Genomic DNA, 16308 nt, shown 5'->3' with positions numbered 1-16308 from the left:
CATTTTATTTTTCGTCAACGCCCAGAACCTGACTGACACATTTTATTTTCTGTCAAAGCCAAGAACCTGACTGGCACATTTTTCACTTTTCTGTCAACACCCAGAACCTGACTGGCACATTTTACTTTTCTGTCAAAGCCTAGAACCTGCCTAGTACATTTCACTCTTCTGTCAAAGCCCAGAACCTGTCTGGCACATTTCACTTTTCTGTTAAAGTCTCAAAACTTAACTGACACCTTTCACTTTTCTATCAAAGTCCAGAACCTAAATGACACATTTTACTTTTCTCTCAAAAAACTCAGCATCTAACTAGCACATTTCACTTCTTTGTCAAAACCCCAGAACCTGACTGGTTCCTTTTACTTTATTGTCAAAAGTTTAGAACTTGATTTACTTTACGTGCAACTTTTATTTTTGGCTAAAGTTCATTATCTGCCGGGCAATCTTAGTTTTTAGTCAAAGCATAATGTTGTCTCATAATTCTTGTTATTATTTGTTAAGCACAAACCATAAAAAATCATGGTTTCTCTAATAGTTTCTGGTGTTGACTTTTTTTTATGTATCTTATCATTTTTAAACCAAAATTAGTTCACTTCTTTACTCAATTTTTATCACTTTAATATGAAACTTGTTCATACATATTTTTTGATAAAAACTGAGTAAAGAGGGGCAACTGTGAACACTAAAATTTTGATTTAATTTTTTTTTAAATAAAAATGAAAAAATAAAAAAAATAAAAAATCTGAATTTTAATATTACAAAAGAAGAATGGAATCAAAAGGTTTAAAAAAAAACAAAACAAAAAAACAAAAAAAACAAAAATTTGTCTTAATAAAATAGGAAAATTTCAGAATTAATTTTTAAAAGGAAAATAGAATATGACAAATAATTAAATTCTTGAACCAATGTTACTTTATACATAAAAAAGGAAAAATTCAGAATTTTGGGCCTTTTGGTGAAAACCCTAACAATAAAAGGAAAAAAGGACCATGGAACAGGGGGAGACATCAGAGGAGGCTAAAAAATTTGAGAGGAGGCATTCTAAAAGGGGGAGAGAAAAAGAGAAAATAGAGAGAAAGAAAGGTTAGTGGAAAGGAGGAAGAACAAGAGGCAAGCAAAAATTTTCAAGAACATCAAGTAAGCTTCATCATACATTTTACACATTTTTCTTCTTCATACATATTTATATTTTGAATAAACATTTCCTATATCAAATCAATCTCAAATGAAAAAAAAATATTTTAAACCACCATTTCAAATATCCATATCTCACCACCTCTCCACCCATTCCTCCATTTATTATCATCCACAAACACAAAACTCACCATAAAAAAACTCTTTCCCTACCTTGTCTCATTCCTCTTCCTTTTGCTCTCAATAACTTTCACCACTCAAAACCATGGCCTCCATTAACCTCACCTCCACCCTTTCATAACCTTTTTTTGTTTTTCTTGGAGAAAAGCACACCCCTAACCCTAAAGTCCTTCCCTCTCAAATCTGAAAATTTAAAATTTGAGACCATTTTATCCTTTTTTTTATTATTTTTTTGTCTGAATTTTTTTATTTATTTTATTTTTATCATTATTTAGTTCAACATATAATTTATTGTTTTAGTTTTATTTATTTATTCATCATCATTATTATTTGTTATTATGATAATTATTAATTTATTTAATGAATGAGTTTTTATTATTTATTTTATTTTTTTTATGTTAACTTTGTTTAAATTATTTTATTTTATTTTATTTATTTAAAATCTCTTGATACCGTTTACTTTACAATATCATATCTGAGTTGATTTTTTTTAAATTATTTCCTTTTTTATATTTCATTATTTATATCTTATTTTTTAGGATTGTTATCTTTTATTTTATTTATTGTATATTTGTATCATATTAATGCGATTTAATTTTATATTTATGATTATTTTATTTTATATTGTGAATAATAAATTACTTATTTTTTTATAATTAATTAATAAATAATAATATAATTGTATCAATTTATAATACTAACGTATAGCTTCTCTATCGTAATGTATTATAAATTGATAAAGTCTATGTGTACCTACGTTAGCAAGACTTTATGCAATATTAACTTATCACATATTGTCATTAATTAATTAGTTAATCACTTTAATAATAATGCAAGATGTATTTCTCTTCTAAATACTAATTTACAAATCAATCAACTAATTTAAATCTAAATTATTTTATTAAGAAATAATTTATAATGCTAATGTGTAGCGACTCTACCTTTATGTGTTATAAATTGTCAAAATCTATGTGTACCAACGTTACCTTAGGTTTTATATAATATAAATCTATCAAATAAAATTTTTAATATTTTTTATTAAATGAGTATCTTCTTTAATCAATTCAAATAAAATTACTTTTTTTTATTTTCTTAAGTCATGTTTCAAATTTTGATAAATTAAATTACTATAATTTATTCAATTTTATAAATTTTTATAATATCGATGTGTAATTTACATTACCTTCGATAGTCTAATAAATTATAAGAAGTTTATGTATAGCTTACGCTATCTTAAATTTCTTTCAATATTAATCATAATCAAAATTCAAATTCAAATACTACATTTACGAATAAAATATTTCTTAATGATTTGCAGTATAGTTGTGTGATCTTCCTTCACTTTCTGTATTGTTTTCTCGTAGGGTACATGTATAACTGCATTATCTTGTATCCTAAACATTATAATTTTTCCGAAAAATGATTTTAATTCTAAAATAAATTTTTCTTTTACTAAACTTAATTATAATCAACTAATTTCATAATTTTTAGATAGAACTACGTGGCTTTGAGTTTCCCATTGCATCCGGGGATACGTAGGAGCGAGAACCGTACCCGTCAAGTCAAAATATTTTTTAAAATAACCAGAATAATATTTCAATAAATAATATTTCTTCTTCTAAAATAAAATAATTAATGTTTAGGGGTTAAATAAATATTTTTCAAAATTAGAATAATTTTGTACAATTAATTTTAGGTAACCGTTTTTTAAACGGACGTTGTAGGGTGCTAATACCTTCCCTACACGTAAATGACTCCCGAACTTATTTTTTGGTTTCAAAGATCGTATTATATTTAGCTTTTTCCAAGGTTTTTCTTAAAAATAAACTTTGGTGGCGACTCCTTTGATATTTTGGAACAAGTTTGTCATCCGTCGTACCGTTGCGATCGCCCGGTTGCGACATTGGGAAAATACATTTAAATAAAAATTTTATTATTCCTATTTTATGAAATTTATTATTTTGAAATTAAATTTAAGATGTTACACATGACAGAAGATTAGATTTTTAGGAAGATGGATGCCACTTGACTAGGATTACAATTAGCAACTAATAAATAATAATGACTCTCTCTCAAATAAACTTGTTATGTATGTTAACTCTTCCACTTAGAAAGAACACCTTTATGACTATGTTTGTTCTTTGTGCTTAGGAGGCCATCGTGTTATCTTATATTCGTAACCATGAACACTTGTGTGTCTATATATGTATTTATATACCCTTGTCTTGATTGTGAGTCCACTGTTAAGGTGGTCACATAATAAATCCATATTTTACTATATTTTTATCTTAGTTTTTAGAAATAAATAAGTAGTTAAATAATAAGTAAACTTGAAAATACCATAAAAATTGCATTGATATTCATAATTGTGTAAATAGTTTAGAATTTTAGATTTTATTCCAATTCTGGAACATTTCTGCTTAAAAAAAACTTAATTTTTTGCAGAAGCTTGAGCTGGAGACTTTAAAGTTGGGATCTAAGTGAAGAAAGTAAAGGAATTGAGCTTAAAAGATCAAGAATCAAGTGATATGTGTTGGGGGTAGCAACTTTGGGTGCATAGAGTTAACACTTTAAAGAAGAAAATCCGTGAAGATCAATTGCGTAACAACTCTAAATATTGTCACTCCAACAGAAAATTTCATGAAGAGACTTGCGTGTAAGCACGGTACCTAGCGAGGGTATCAATGCCCAAGGCTAATTCACACAGAAAGCTTGCGCGTAGCAACACTTGGTGCTAAAAGTACCAACGCGTAGTTGCGCGTAACCACTTTATATGCTAAAAGTATCCATGTGCAAAGCTAATTCACATGAAAGACATGCGCATAGCAACTATAACTGTTGAAAATGTCTATGCGCAATAACAGAATTTGGGAAAATTACTTTCAAGTGTCAACTTTGCACGTTTAAAGTTCCTACTTCAGTCTTAGAAACTTTTGGAAGGCCTTCTATGTTACAACTCTCAATGATTAAAGTGTTAACATGGAAAAAGGTAGGAAAAATTATAAATAGCAGTTAAGAGTTAGATTTGGGATCTTTTGTCATTTTTTCATTTCCAACTATTATAACTTCCTAGGAAAGCCATAGAAAGAGATTGGAGGCGACTTTCAAGCTTCATTTCTAGAGGAATCAGGGTGAATATTGGATTTTGGAAGATGTTCTTCTGCTCTTTTTCTTCTTCTTCTCTTACTTCTCTTTCTCCATTTATAATGTTGTTCTAAACCTTTTTTTATTAGAGATCTATGGATCCAGATTTGATATTGTGATGTAATTTTGGATCTAGACCTTAAGGTTTTAATTGAATTGAGTATTTGATTTTGTTTTTAATGCAATTATTGAACTGATCATTCATTTGATTGAACTTAGAGAAATATTCATCAATGGAAATTGAGTTTATTTCTCATATCTGAATCATATGTTTAGGTTATTGATGCCTTAGGAATAAGTGATCATAATCTAATAATCCTATAATTTCCAGAACTTAATGCAATATTTGATTGAACTTCACCTAAGGAATTAGGGTGGTTTAATTAAGTATTAGGATCAATGAGACAAGAAATTGTCCTTTGGTTAAATAACTAAAATTGATTATTAATCAATTAGAATTCTTAAGAGTCCAGAACATTATTATATTGCAATTGAAAATCTGGAGAAGTGATTCGTAACTATTTTTCACATAGAATTTTCAATACAAAATTCGTATTCTATTTTATAGCACATTTGTTACTTTCTATTGTTCTTATTTCTTATTTTTACATGTTACAAATCTTCCAAATGAATTGTGTGGCTCAACTAATTGTCAAATTTTGATGTGATAATTGAAAATATAGACCCTTGTAGACGATACTTGGGACTCATATTGATTTTCATATTTTATTATTTGCTACAACTATTTAGTATACTTGTTAGTTAGTAAATTTTACATAAAGCACATTGTTGTATTCAAAGCGTGAATATCACGCACCACAAAGGATCATAGTCAAAGGTCATGTTTATTATCATAAGGCATCAAAATATTTTCCAATTATGTCATGCTAACATACCACACAACTTTGATCTTGTGCTCTGGATATGTGTTGTTCACATCTGAGCCCTAGATTAGCTAGCAAAGTGTCACCACATAAGTGATCTATCTCTACTATAATTCTATTGGTACAAATACTAACTTAAGTGTTAGAGTGCCTTTGCAACTACACGACTCATTTTGCCATCAACCTTAGATGTACAAATGTTGTCGTAGTTGTTCTTTAAACTTTATTGGACTCACTCTTATTAAACTTCATAAGAAAAAAAATGTTTGAAATATAGTATTTAAGGCTTAAATATGTTATTAGTCCCTATAAATGTAGGTCGTTTTGTGATAAATCCTGATAAATATTTTTGTTGAGAAGTAATCCCTGGAAAGTTAAAAATTTAGGATTCAATCCCTGTCGTTAAACCTCTCTCCGTTAAGTGCTGAGCTGGCTGACAGAGAGCAACTCAGCACTCCACGTGGCCATCTCGAAGTCCAGTCACAACCTATGTGGCATGCCACCTCATTTATTATTATTTTTATTTAAAATTAATATTTACAAATAAGCCCTGAACATATTTTACATATCCCACTTTGTCGTTTTTACCTCATCTCCCACTTATTCCACCAAAGCTTCCACTCGCTATGGTCCCATCATTCAACTCTCTTTTGGTTCCCTCCATTGCGTCGTCATTTCAACCCTCGAAATCGCCAACTTTCCACAAGAATGATAATGACGTGGCAGATGTGAGGAAGATGGTTGTGGACATTGTTGAGCTGACAGAGAAGTTCAATGTTTCAGATTTTGTTTGGGGTGGGGGAGGGAGTGGTGCGGATGGTGGTAGGAGTGTGGGTGTTGGAGAGAAAGGGATCTGGGGAAGGGAGAAGGATGGTGCGGATATGAAGAATGGATGTGGATGTTGGAAGGAGATAGGAGTGTCGGTGTTGGAGAGAGAAGGATGTGGGGATGGTGTGAATAGTAGAAAGGGAAGAGGTGAGAGAAAGGGTGGTCCAGATGGTGGTAGGAGTATGGGTGTTGGAGAGAAAGGGATGCAAGGAAAGGAGAAGGGTAGTATGGATGTGAGGAATGGGTGTGGTGGGTGTTGGAGGGAGAAAGATGTGGGGAAGGGGTGGGGGTGTAGAGATGGCGCAGATAGGAGAAAGGAAAAGGGTAGGTGAGGGGGTGGTGCAATTGTGGTAGGAGTGTAGGTGTTAGAGAGAAAGGGATGTGGGAAGAGAAAAGGATGGTGTGGATGTGAGGAATGAGTGTGGGTGTTAAAGGGAGATAGGAGTATGGGTGTTGAAGGGAGAAGGATGTGGGGAAGGGGTGGGGGTGTGCGGATGACATAGGTAGGCGAAAAGAAAGGGGTGGGTAAGGGGGTGATGTGAATGGTGGTAGAAGTATGGGTGTTGAAGAGAAAGGGATGTGGAAAGAGAGAACGATGGTGCGGATGTGAGGAATGAGTGTGTGTTGAAGGGAGAAGGATGTGGGGAAGGGGTGGGAGTGTGAGGATGGCGCGGATAGGAAAAAGGAAAGGGATAGGGAAGGGAGTGGTGCGGATGGTGGTAGGAGTGTAGGTGTTGGAGAGAAAAGGATGTGGAGAAGGGAGAAGGATGATGTATGTTCAGAAGGCAAATGTACCCATCGAGAAGTAATAAAATGTTCTTAAATTAAGTTCCCAAAATATTGTCCTACAAGGATTGATTTCCAATTACTAAGAATTTTCTAATTCAATTGTTTAAGCTTCAAAGATACGAGATTAATTAAAAATAAGAATTTATAAAATCAATTATAAAATTAAGAGTAAGGAATACAATGCACGTCTTGGTTAAACTTATCGGAGAGGAACCTAGGGCATATGAGTTTTCTCATTCAATCCTTATGTTATTTTTCTGTTTAACTCTAAATCCGATTTCGTTGTGATTACCACCCAATGGTCATGCAATATTAATATTCTTTTCTCTAAATTAACATCCTCAATGCTCATGCAAGACATCAATTTAAGAAAGCTTAAGGAGCCTGTGAACTTGTTAATTTAATAATGATTAGAAGAGAAAGATTGGTTTGGTCCATCTAATCATTTGTCTCGTTTTACCCTATAGATCAATTAATTAACTAAGGTCCTGTCGCCTGACGATATAATTAATTTAAGATTAAGAGAGAAACACAATAGGATAAAATATAATCATAGAACGAAAATCAAATTTAGATTCAAACATCAGAATCTTATAAATTCATGAACGATAGTTCCTATAGCCCTAGCTATGGACTTAATTATTTATGCTAAAGAAAAGAATTAAAACAATCATAAACAAAGCCATCATCAGAAGAAATAGCAAACTAGAGTGTGAGATAAGTTCTGGTCTTCAAGTACAATCGCTTGAAACTCTAAGTCTCAGCAAGAATATGCCAAAGATCCCCTTAGAAGAGAGATGATGTGAAAGAGCAAAAGCCAAGTTGTAAAAATGGTGTCTCCTACGATGCCTCGGGTCTCCTTTTTAATAGGGTTTGAAAACCCTAAAGACTCTTCATAATTGGGTTTTCGCCGATAAGCACGGCTGTGCAAGGCCTTAAGCATGACCATGCATAGGCTCGAAGCACCCCCATGCTTGTTGAAAGGGTCTGGGCGTGCTAACTGCTCGAAACTCTAATTTTACATCAATTTGGGCTCAAAACGCACTCAAAGTTCACTTGCGGCATCTTTGTACCAAACTGCATAATTAATATATAAATTAGTGTAAACTCTAAATAAAATAAAGATCAAATATGAATATATAAGGTATAAAATAGAGCCTAATTATAGATTTATCAATGTAGATGTGAGGAATGGGTGTGGGTGTTGGAGGGAGAAGGATGTGGGGAAGAGATGGGAGAAATGAGTGGTGTGGATGGAGGAATGGGAGTGGGTGGGGGAGAGGAGTGGTGCGGATGGACTGTGGGGAAGAGGAAGGAGTGGGGGAAGGAGAAAAGACTTTTATACAATTATATAAAATAGGTTCAAGAATTTATTTGTAAATTTTATTTTTAAATAAAAAAATAAAAAAATGATGAGACATGTCACGTGGCACCACGTGGAGTGCTGAGCTGGCTGACGGAAAACCAGCTCATCACTTAATAGAGAGGGAATTAACGGTAAGTCTAAATCTTAAATTTTTAACTTTCTAAAAACTACTTTCTAACAAAAATATTTATAAAAATTTATTACAAAACGACCTACATTTATAGGGACCAATAATATTTTTAAGCATAATATTTAATGTTTTATTAATGTTTTAGCATAGTCAATTTTACTTTATGTGTGTGAGTGAAACATTCTTCTAGAAATGACTATTATTTTCAAAATTTTCTAAAAAAAAGTAATTCTATTTTTTAAATTAAAAATAACTACCAACAAACAGATTTTTCTTTTCCATTTTTTTTTTGGTAAAATTATAAAAACCAAACAGATGTCATATATCCAAGTTATGTTTTCGTAAAATATAACTCCTATCTCATATATGCGGTAGCAATGTTTTTGAGCATTTAATTGTAGGCTGGATCTTATCTAATGTCCTGTTTCTATAAAGATGGCCACAGGACAAGCAATTAGGTGAGTGGACTGGAAAGAAACCTTATCGCATTTTGGTGCGGAGTCATTTGAAGTTGATGTTTGCAAAAAACAATGCAAGTAATTGTGAATCATTGTAGTTTGGCGAGTAATACTAATAACTAAATCATGTTTGCCTTAAAATTGCGCATACATGATGTAAGCGCTGAATAACAGCTAGTGCAGCTTGGAATATCGCACTTTGATTTTGGTGCTTGACCACGTCAATTATGCAATGTCGTCTAGTGCCAAAGCTGAAACTGTCTCATATATTTGTTTTGTTTACCATATATTTCCAATCCTTGCCGATATTTAGTTAGTCCTTGTTGACACTTCACTACGCAGATTTTTGGACCCTTGTGTGCAATAATAGAGAAAAGAACCTCTAGTTCATGTATTTAACTCGCTGACAAATATAAAAACCTGTGCTTTTAAAGTTTAAACCTCAGACAGTGGTTTATGTTCCACGGTGCAGCTGAAGAACGAAAAGAAGGAAGTTAGTAAGTGACATGTAGTTTTAGGATTTTGGATTTAGAAGCAAGGGATGTTGGGATTTTTTGGAAGGACATGTCTTGCAAAGTTATTTATGAATACTCTTTTGCTGGATGTTGTTATACATATGCTCTTTGATTTAAATGATTAACTGTTTCCTCGTAGTGATAATTAATTTATTTGTTCGATGAAATCATTGTGACCTGTTTCTTGCTGTGTTCGGTTTGTGGATTGTGTGGAGAGAAAATTGTCCGTCCATTACACTGCTTTATGTCTTTGCATAAGAACTTTGTTTTTTGAAATTTTCTTTTTAATGTCACCATTCATTGAAAATCCGCGTAAAAAGAATTGTGAGAAGTATGCATACAGGGTCTATGCTTTTCTGCCCCCTCAGCTTGATTCATGTTAGAAACTTCAAACATGAAGAGTTCAAGGCGGTATGAATGCTTTTTGTTAGTACGCAGAGTTCTAATTGAGTTCAATTTGCTAACATAATAGTTGTGAGCCAAATTTCTCAATCATCTCGCAAATTCTTGTATGAAAACAATCGTTGTCAAGTATGATTAGTTTGGATGGGTTTCTATATAGGCAAAATACCAAGGATTGATTCCGTGTGTATGAGATGTTTTAGAAGAATGGTAAAAAGTGATTGTGTGGTGAACATAGTATTAAGTGGTTAAACCATAACTTTACTATGATTTATGGAAGCTGTCCTTTTTGTTTAATGGAAACAAGTTACCTTCTGCAAAGTTTATAAAAAGATTACGAAAACAATTTTTTTGACTTTTTTTATTTTATTTCAATTATTTTTTGTATAATTTATTGAAATAGAATTATTTTCAACTTATGTTAACAAGTTTTGTAATCAAATTTATAATAAAAGAATTAATAAATAGGTACTTAATTAAATTATTATCTAAATCCAATGCACGCTAATATTAGGTAGCTGAAAATTACCGAAAGTTATGAGGGAAGTGTGTTGCAAATTTTTTTCCCCGAAAGTCTGAAGCAATTTGGTCAGTACTGGAGTATCGTACAAACATCCAAATTACAGTGACAAATGCTTTGGAAAATTAACCCTTACCGCTTCATTCTTGCCAAGTATTCTTATGTTAATTATAAATTTGTTCTGAACTAGATTATGGTGAGTTCAGTTTTGACATAATCTGTGCATTCTTCCAAGTGGAGATTCAATATGTTAATTATAAATTTTTATTACCAAACTAAACCATGCTACTTCCATGTTTCTTTGCAGGATTCACAAACACATCCATTTGTACTAACGTATTATTGAAGGGGTGGGACGCATCCAACTTTTAATTTCAACCGTACGTAGACATAGGATCGTTGGCAATATCTTTGATCTCTGACTATATATTCACGTGAAGCTTTCTGATCTCTAAACTTCAAACATATACTACCCACAAACTCTCACTCGTGATATCTATCATGGAGGCTAGGAACTTGTTGCGCTTCATGGTTCTTTCAGTCGGTGTAGCACTAGTTATACTTATCACCTGGTTTCACCTACCATCACTTCCCAACAAGGAGGCTCTAGATTGCAACCTTTACTCTGGATGGTGCACCTCAAAGAACCGCTTCCACTCTTCAGCAAAGCCTAATCTTATCAAGAAACCACCTTTGTCCACTAATCACAACCGCCAAAACCACGAATCAGATGTTCCTCAACACCCTCTGGACCCTTTAACCATCCAAGAATTCCACAAGGTCCGCACCATCCTCTCCACTCACCCCCTCTTTTACTCATCCACCTATTCCCTCAATTCTATTGTCCTTGAAGAACCAGACAAAAACTTAGTCCTTAAATGGCAAAAAGGTGATCATCCCTTGCCTAGGAAAGCTTCCGTGATTGCAATTGTGAAGGGTGTCTCCCATGTACTCACCGTGGACCTGGGAACCGGTCTCGTGACTGACCACGAAACCGGTTCGGTTTCGGGGTACCCGACCATGACCGTGGAGGAGATGGTGGGAGTACTAGATGTACCCCTCAAGAGCCCAGAGTTTAACCGCACAATCACCCAACGTGGTGTCAATTTAGCTGACCTTGCATGCTTGCCAATATCTTCAGGGTGGTATGGGACTCCAGTGGAGGAGAATAGAAGGTTGATCAAGGTGCAGTGCTATTCCAAGAAAGGCACTGTGAATTTTTACATGAAACCAATTGAAGGGATCACTGCCTTGGTTGACATTGATAGAAAAGAGGTTTTGTCCATTTCGGATAATGGCCAAAACATTCCTGTGGCCAATGGCATTGACACTGACTACCGTTACTCCATTCAAAAGATCAATGGAGAGTTGAGGCTATTGAATCCAATATCCTTGGAACAACCAAAAGGTCCAAGCTTTACAATTGATGGACACTTGGTGAAATGGGCAAACTGGGAATTTCATCTGAAACCTGACCCAAGAGCTGGGACCATAATTTCTCAAGTAAAAGTGAGAGACCCAGATACATCAAAGTTAAGAAATGTCATGTACAAAGGGTTCACATCTGAGCTATTTGTGCCTTACATGGATCCCACAGAAGGGTGGTACTTTAAGACATACATGGATGCAGGTGAGTATGGGTTTGGGTTGCAAGCGATGCCACTAGACCCCTTGAATGATTGTCCAAGGAATGCTTATTACATGGACGGTGTGTTTGCCTCTTCTGATGGAACACCGTATATCCAACCCAACATGATCTGCGTTTTTGAGAGCTATGCTGGTGACGTTGCGTGGCGACATGCTGAGTGTCCTATCACTGACCTTAAGGTACATACATAGTAGTGCTAGTGCTTAATCATGAATATTCATATAGTTACGAATTTTGGCCATTAAGCATTTTACCTTGCTATTAAAATCATTCAATCGATTTTATCTTTAATTTATTTTTTGTTTGTTCTATTTTCGCAGGTCACGGAAGTAAGGCCAAAGGTGACGTTTGTGGTTAGGATGGCAGCGGCCGTGGCGAATTATGACTATATCATGGATTGGGAATTTCAAACCGATGGGCTAATTAGAGCAAAGGTTAGTGATGAAATTCCGATTTCGTTTCTCTATATTCTTGTTTAAGGAATGGTGGTGAGATTCATATATACAAGAAAAATGTTTAACGTTTAAAATAGACAACTAAAAAATTTTCTTCCTGTATTTGAAAGTTATCTTTGAGACGTATTTATATAAAAAGTAAATGATTATTATATATAATACTTATCCGGTATCAATTTTCTTGATAATCACTGAAGAGTTTCTTGTTTGCTTTCTCATAGTTGTGTATAATAAACTAATCAAGTGATGTGATACATTAACATGATTCCGATCCGAAATTCGTGAAAACATTTAATATTGATGATCAAGTGCACAGGCCTTGTAGGCACCAGAGTTTTTCAATAATTTCTCCCATACGCAGTGTGTTTGAAGTTATAAATTGTCATGTTGCTCAAGTAATAGAAAAAGGGGCAACTTGGGCAATAGATTAATGGTTTAGGGTAAGGGTGGATAAACTTTGACAACTTGATGTTCATGTTTTGTCTTACTGTATTTTATATTGAATAATTTAAGCTAATATCTAGGAATTTGTCTGGTGCAGGTTGGACTAAGTGGTATTTTGATGGTGAAAGGAAGTACCCATGAGAATATGAACCAAGTTCGAGACCAAGAATATCTCTATGGAACCCTTTTGAGTGAAAACATTATTGGGGTAATCCATGACCATTTTATCACATATCACCTAGACATGGACATTGATGGTTCTGACAATTCATTTGTCAAGGTAAATATAGAGAAGCAACAGACCTCTCCAGGAGAATCACCTAGAAAGAGCTACCTGAAAGCAGTGAAAAAAGTGGCAAAGACAGAGAAAGAAGCCCAAATAAGGCTTCAACTATATGACCCATCTGAATTTCATGTGGTTAACCAGTTGAAGAAGACAAGGGTTGGTAACCCTGTTGGGTACAAGTTGGTTCCAGGTGGCACTGCAGCTAGCCTATTGGATCCTGAAGATCCACCACAAAAGAGGGCAGCTTTTACCAACAATCAAATATGGGTCACTCCCTATAATAAAACTGAGCAATGGGCTGGTGGCTTATTTGTTTACCAGAGCAAAGGCGATGATACTCTTCAAGTATGGTCCAACAGGTCAGAGATTCTTTTCATCGTTCCACCATATTCTTATGCTAGAATATTCTTATCTCACGGTCATCAAGCCAATTACGTATATTTCACGAGTGATATATAAAAATAAAATATAACAACTAATATAACATTTAAGAAATAGTTTAATCAAAGGAAAATTAATTTAATGATAGTAAACATAAATTGGAATAAATGAAATACAGATATTCAAAAAACAATTATTGAAAAAACTTAGAATTTGATATAATTATATCTTGACGATAACATAAATATTTTGTTATATTCAATGTTGATTGAAAAAGCTTAGTACCAATTATAAAATTAAGAAAATTTAATTATTTTACTTACTGGTAAGAATTTTTAAACTTATATTAATGTAAAAAGATTATATATATATATATATATTATTTTAGAATAAATATACATATAATTTAATAATTCAATAACAAAATTAAATATTTTTATAAATAGTTATATATATATAATAAAATTACTTTAAGCAATAATTTTTTAAAATAGTATTTTGATTTCATTTTTTAATTATGAATACTATATATATCAAAATGATAAAAATTTGATAAATTTAAATTATTTTAAAATATAATTTATGTTAAAATAATACTTTTATTGTATAGTATAAAAAATTAATTAAATATCAATAATATATATATATATATATATTAATAACCATAAATTTAAGAGAATACATTCTTAAAAGTAAAACTAAATTTAAAAATAAAAAATTTAAGATATTCTTTATAAGTGTAAAATAATATATTTATGAAAAATATAAAAAATTATATAACGTACTAATAAAAGTTAAATAAAAATTTTAATTTTTAAACTTTAAAATAAAATTAAAAATATAGGTAATAATTGCAACAATTGCACCAAAAATAATATAATTCACATATAATTGTCAATCAAATTTAATCTTAAAATATAAACGTGACTTTATTAATGTTTCTTAAAATTTTATTGATAATATGATATACAGTAATTTATGAGAATAAAAAAATAATTTTAATTTATAATAATTAGAAAAGGAGAGAAGTAATGTAACTGGTTGTATTTTCATTGATCCAGTAGGGTTGTACATATATATACACAACAGCTAGTACTTAATTTTCAAGAATTATGGCTAGAAATGATATGGAGAGGTCAGATGCCAACTAGTTTCCTAGAATCATGGCTAGGTTAATATGATATGCTGAGATATGATTTGCTACAAATCATAAACTTATTTTTTAAACAACATTTGCTACCTGTATAATCTGATCTTATCGGTATACATAATCATATTATAACCTATCCAATATTTTTTTTTTACCATCATAAGTAAATAAAAATAACTTAATAATATAGTCAAGCATCATTATTTGAGAAAGAGAATAAGTTACCAAATAGAAATATTATGATTTATTATTTCATATTCTAGTCTTTGTCATGGTTCAATTAAAGGAAACAATTTTTCATATACACAATTAACTCAAGTTCAGTAGACAGCTCACTCATCTATTGCTTAATTTTTCTGATATCAAATTAAATTGTTTGGATCAAATTAATCAATCATGTATTGATTGAAAATTATATATACTATGAATTTGAATTTGTTGTCTTATTTTACTTGTGAACACGTCCATTATATTCTAAAATTTTTAAATCGTTGACATTTTAATATGCATTGACATGCAGGGATCGTCCAATTGAGAATAAGGACATTGTTTTGTGGTACACAATAGGGTTTCATCACATACCATGTCAAGAGGACTACCCAATCATGCCTACTGTATCGTCAAGTTTTGATCTGAAGCCTGCTAATTTCTTTGAGAGAAATCCAATCTTAAGAGTGCCCCCCAATTTCAAAGAAGATTTACCAGTTTGCAAAGCTCATGATTCAACTTGAGATCCCATCAGTTGTTTTAGCAAATATTTAGGATACATTTGGATTCACAACTTAATTAAGTACTTTTAATTAGTATTTTTCAAATAATGACCGATACTATATTTATCTTTAAACTTTACTGGGAAAAGTTAAAAATAGTATATTTTGATCACCTATATTATAAGTTTATTGAAATAAAATTAAAAAAATTATGAAAAGCTTAGAAAAATAGTTTAGGATTTTAATAGCAAAAATAGTTTAGGATTTTATATGTTTTTATTTTTTTAATGAATAAATTCACAAATGTGTCTCTTTAATGGCCGTGCATATTACTTCCTTATAAGTTTAGCTATCCAACGATTTCGTAGAATAACAAATCATTGTATTTTAGTAAGGTCAAAAGTAGTTTTTCAATTATAGTACATATACTTTTGGCCAAAAAGAAAAAAATAAGAGAAAAAGTTTCGGAATCACTTTTATCAATATGAATGCTCTGTTGTGATTCCAAAACTTCAAAGAAAATAGTATTTTGTTTTTAAAGGACATACGAATGTTTCTAATGGTCAAGAGCTCTTTAAAAAGAGTTCACTTTAGAAAAAAACAATTTAAGAGTCTTGAAAAACCTTCCAAATGAATAGGAAGAAAATATCACATCCATTCACAAAAGCTAGGTTTTTAAGATTCATTTATCTTGAAAAACTTTTAAGTTATTTAAGAATATAAATAATCTAATAAAACCAAAAGAATTCTAAGAAAAAGGATCACTCGCCTCAAAATTAATGAAGAAAAAGTTATTGAAAAAAGGTTCTCCTTTTAATACTTTTAAAGTTGAAAATTTTTATGTGAAAAAAGAAAGAAAGTTCAAGCCTATGAAACAGCATAAC

At 31.8% G+C, this 16308-nt stretch overlaps 1 protein-coding gene across 2 annotated transcripts; it reads left to right on the top strand.

Annotated features, from left to right (window-relative positions):
- The first annotated feature begins 9057 nt into the window (after positions 1–9057).
- LOC113854094 (primary amine oxidase-like) lies at positions 9058–15859 on the top strand. Of its 2 annotated transcripts, XM_027484949.1 has the most exons (5): positions 9058–9410; positions 10658–12177; positions 12319–12432; positions 12995–13542; positions 15235–15859. In XM_027484949.1, the coding sequence occupies exons 2-5, from the start codon at positions 10852–10854 to the stop codon at positions 15443–15445; spliced, it is 2199 nt and encodes a 732-aa protein (XP_027340750.1). In that variant the 5' UTR covers positions 9058–9410; positions 10658–10851; the 3' UTR covers positions 15446–15859. The 2 variants fall into 2 exon arrangements, with proteins under 2 accessions (XP_027340750.1, XP_027340751.1); XM_027484950.1 differs by having other exon boundaries at positions 9250–12177; positions 15235–15749.
- The last annotated feature ends 449 nt before the right edge of the window (positions 15860–16308 follow it).

Source organism: Abrus precatorius, unplaced genomic scaffold (genome assembly GCF_003935025.1).
Source record: "Abrus precatorius isolate BTA unplaced genomic scaffold, Abrus_2018 Scaffold11, whole genome shotgun sequence".
NCBI lineage: Eukaryota > Viridiplantae > Streptophyta > Magnoliopsida > Fabales > Fabaceae > Abrus > Abrus precatorius.
This window is presented reverse-complemented; position numbering and strand designations above follow the sequence as displayed.

Bases quoted from the DNA above. Each gene is read 5' to 3' on its own strand.
- LOC113854094 (XM_027484949.1), top strand. From the start codon at position 10,852: ATGGAGGCTAGGAACTTGTTGCGCTTCATGGTTCTTTCAGTCGGTGTA. The intron at 12,178-12,318 runs GTACATACATAG...CTATTTTCGCAG, and splicing joins GTCCTATCACTGACCTTAAG to GTCACGGAAGTAAGGCCAAA. The intron at 12,433-12,994 runs GTTAGTGATGAA...TGTCTGGTGCAG, and splicing joins ATGGGCTAATTAGAGCAAAG to GTTGGACTAAGTGGTATTTT.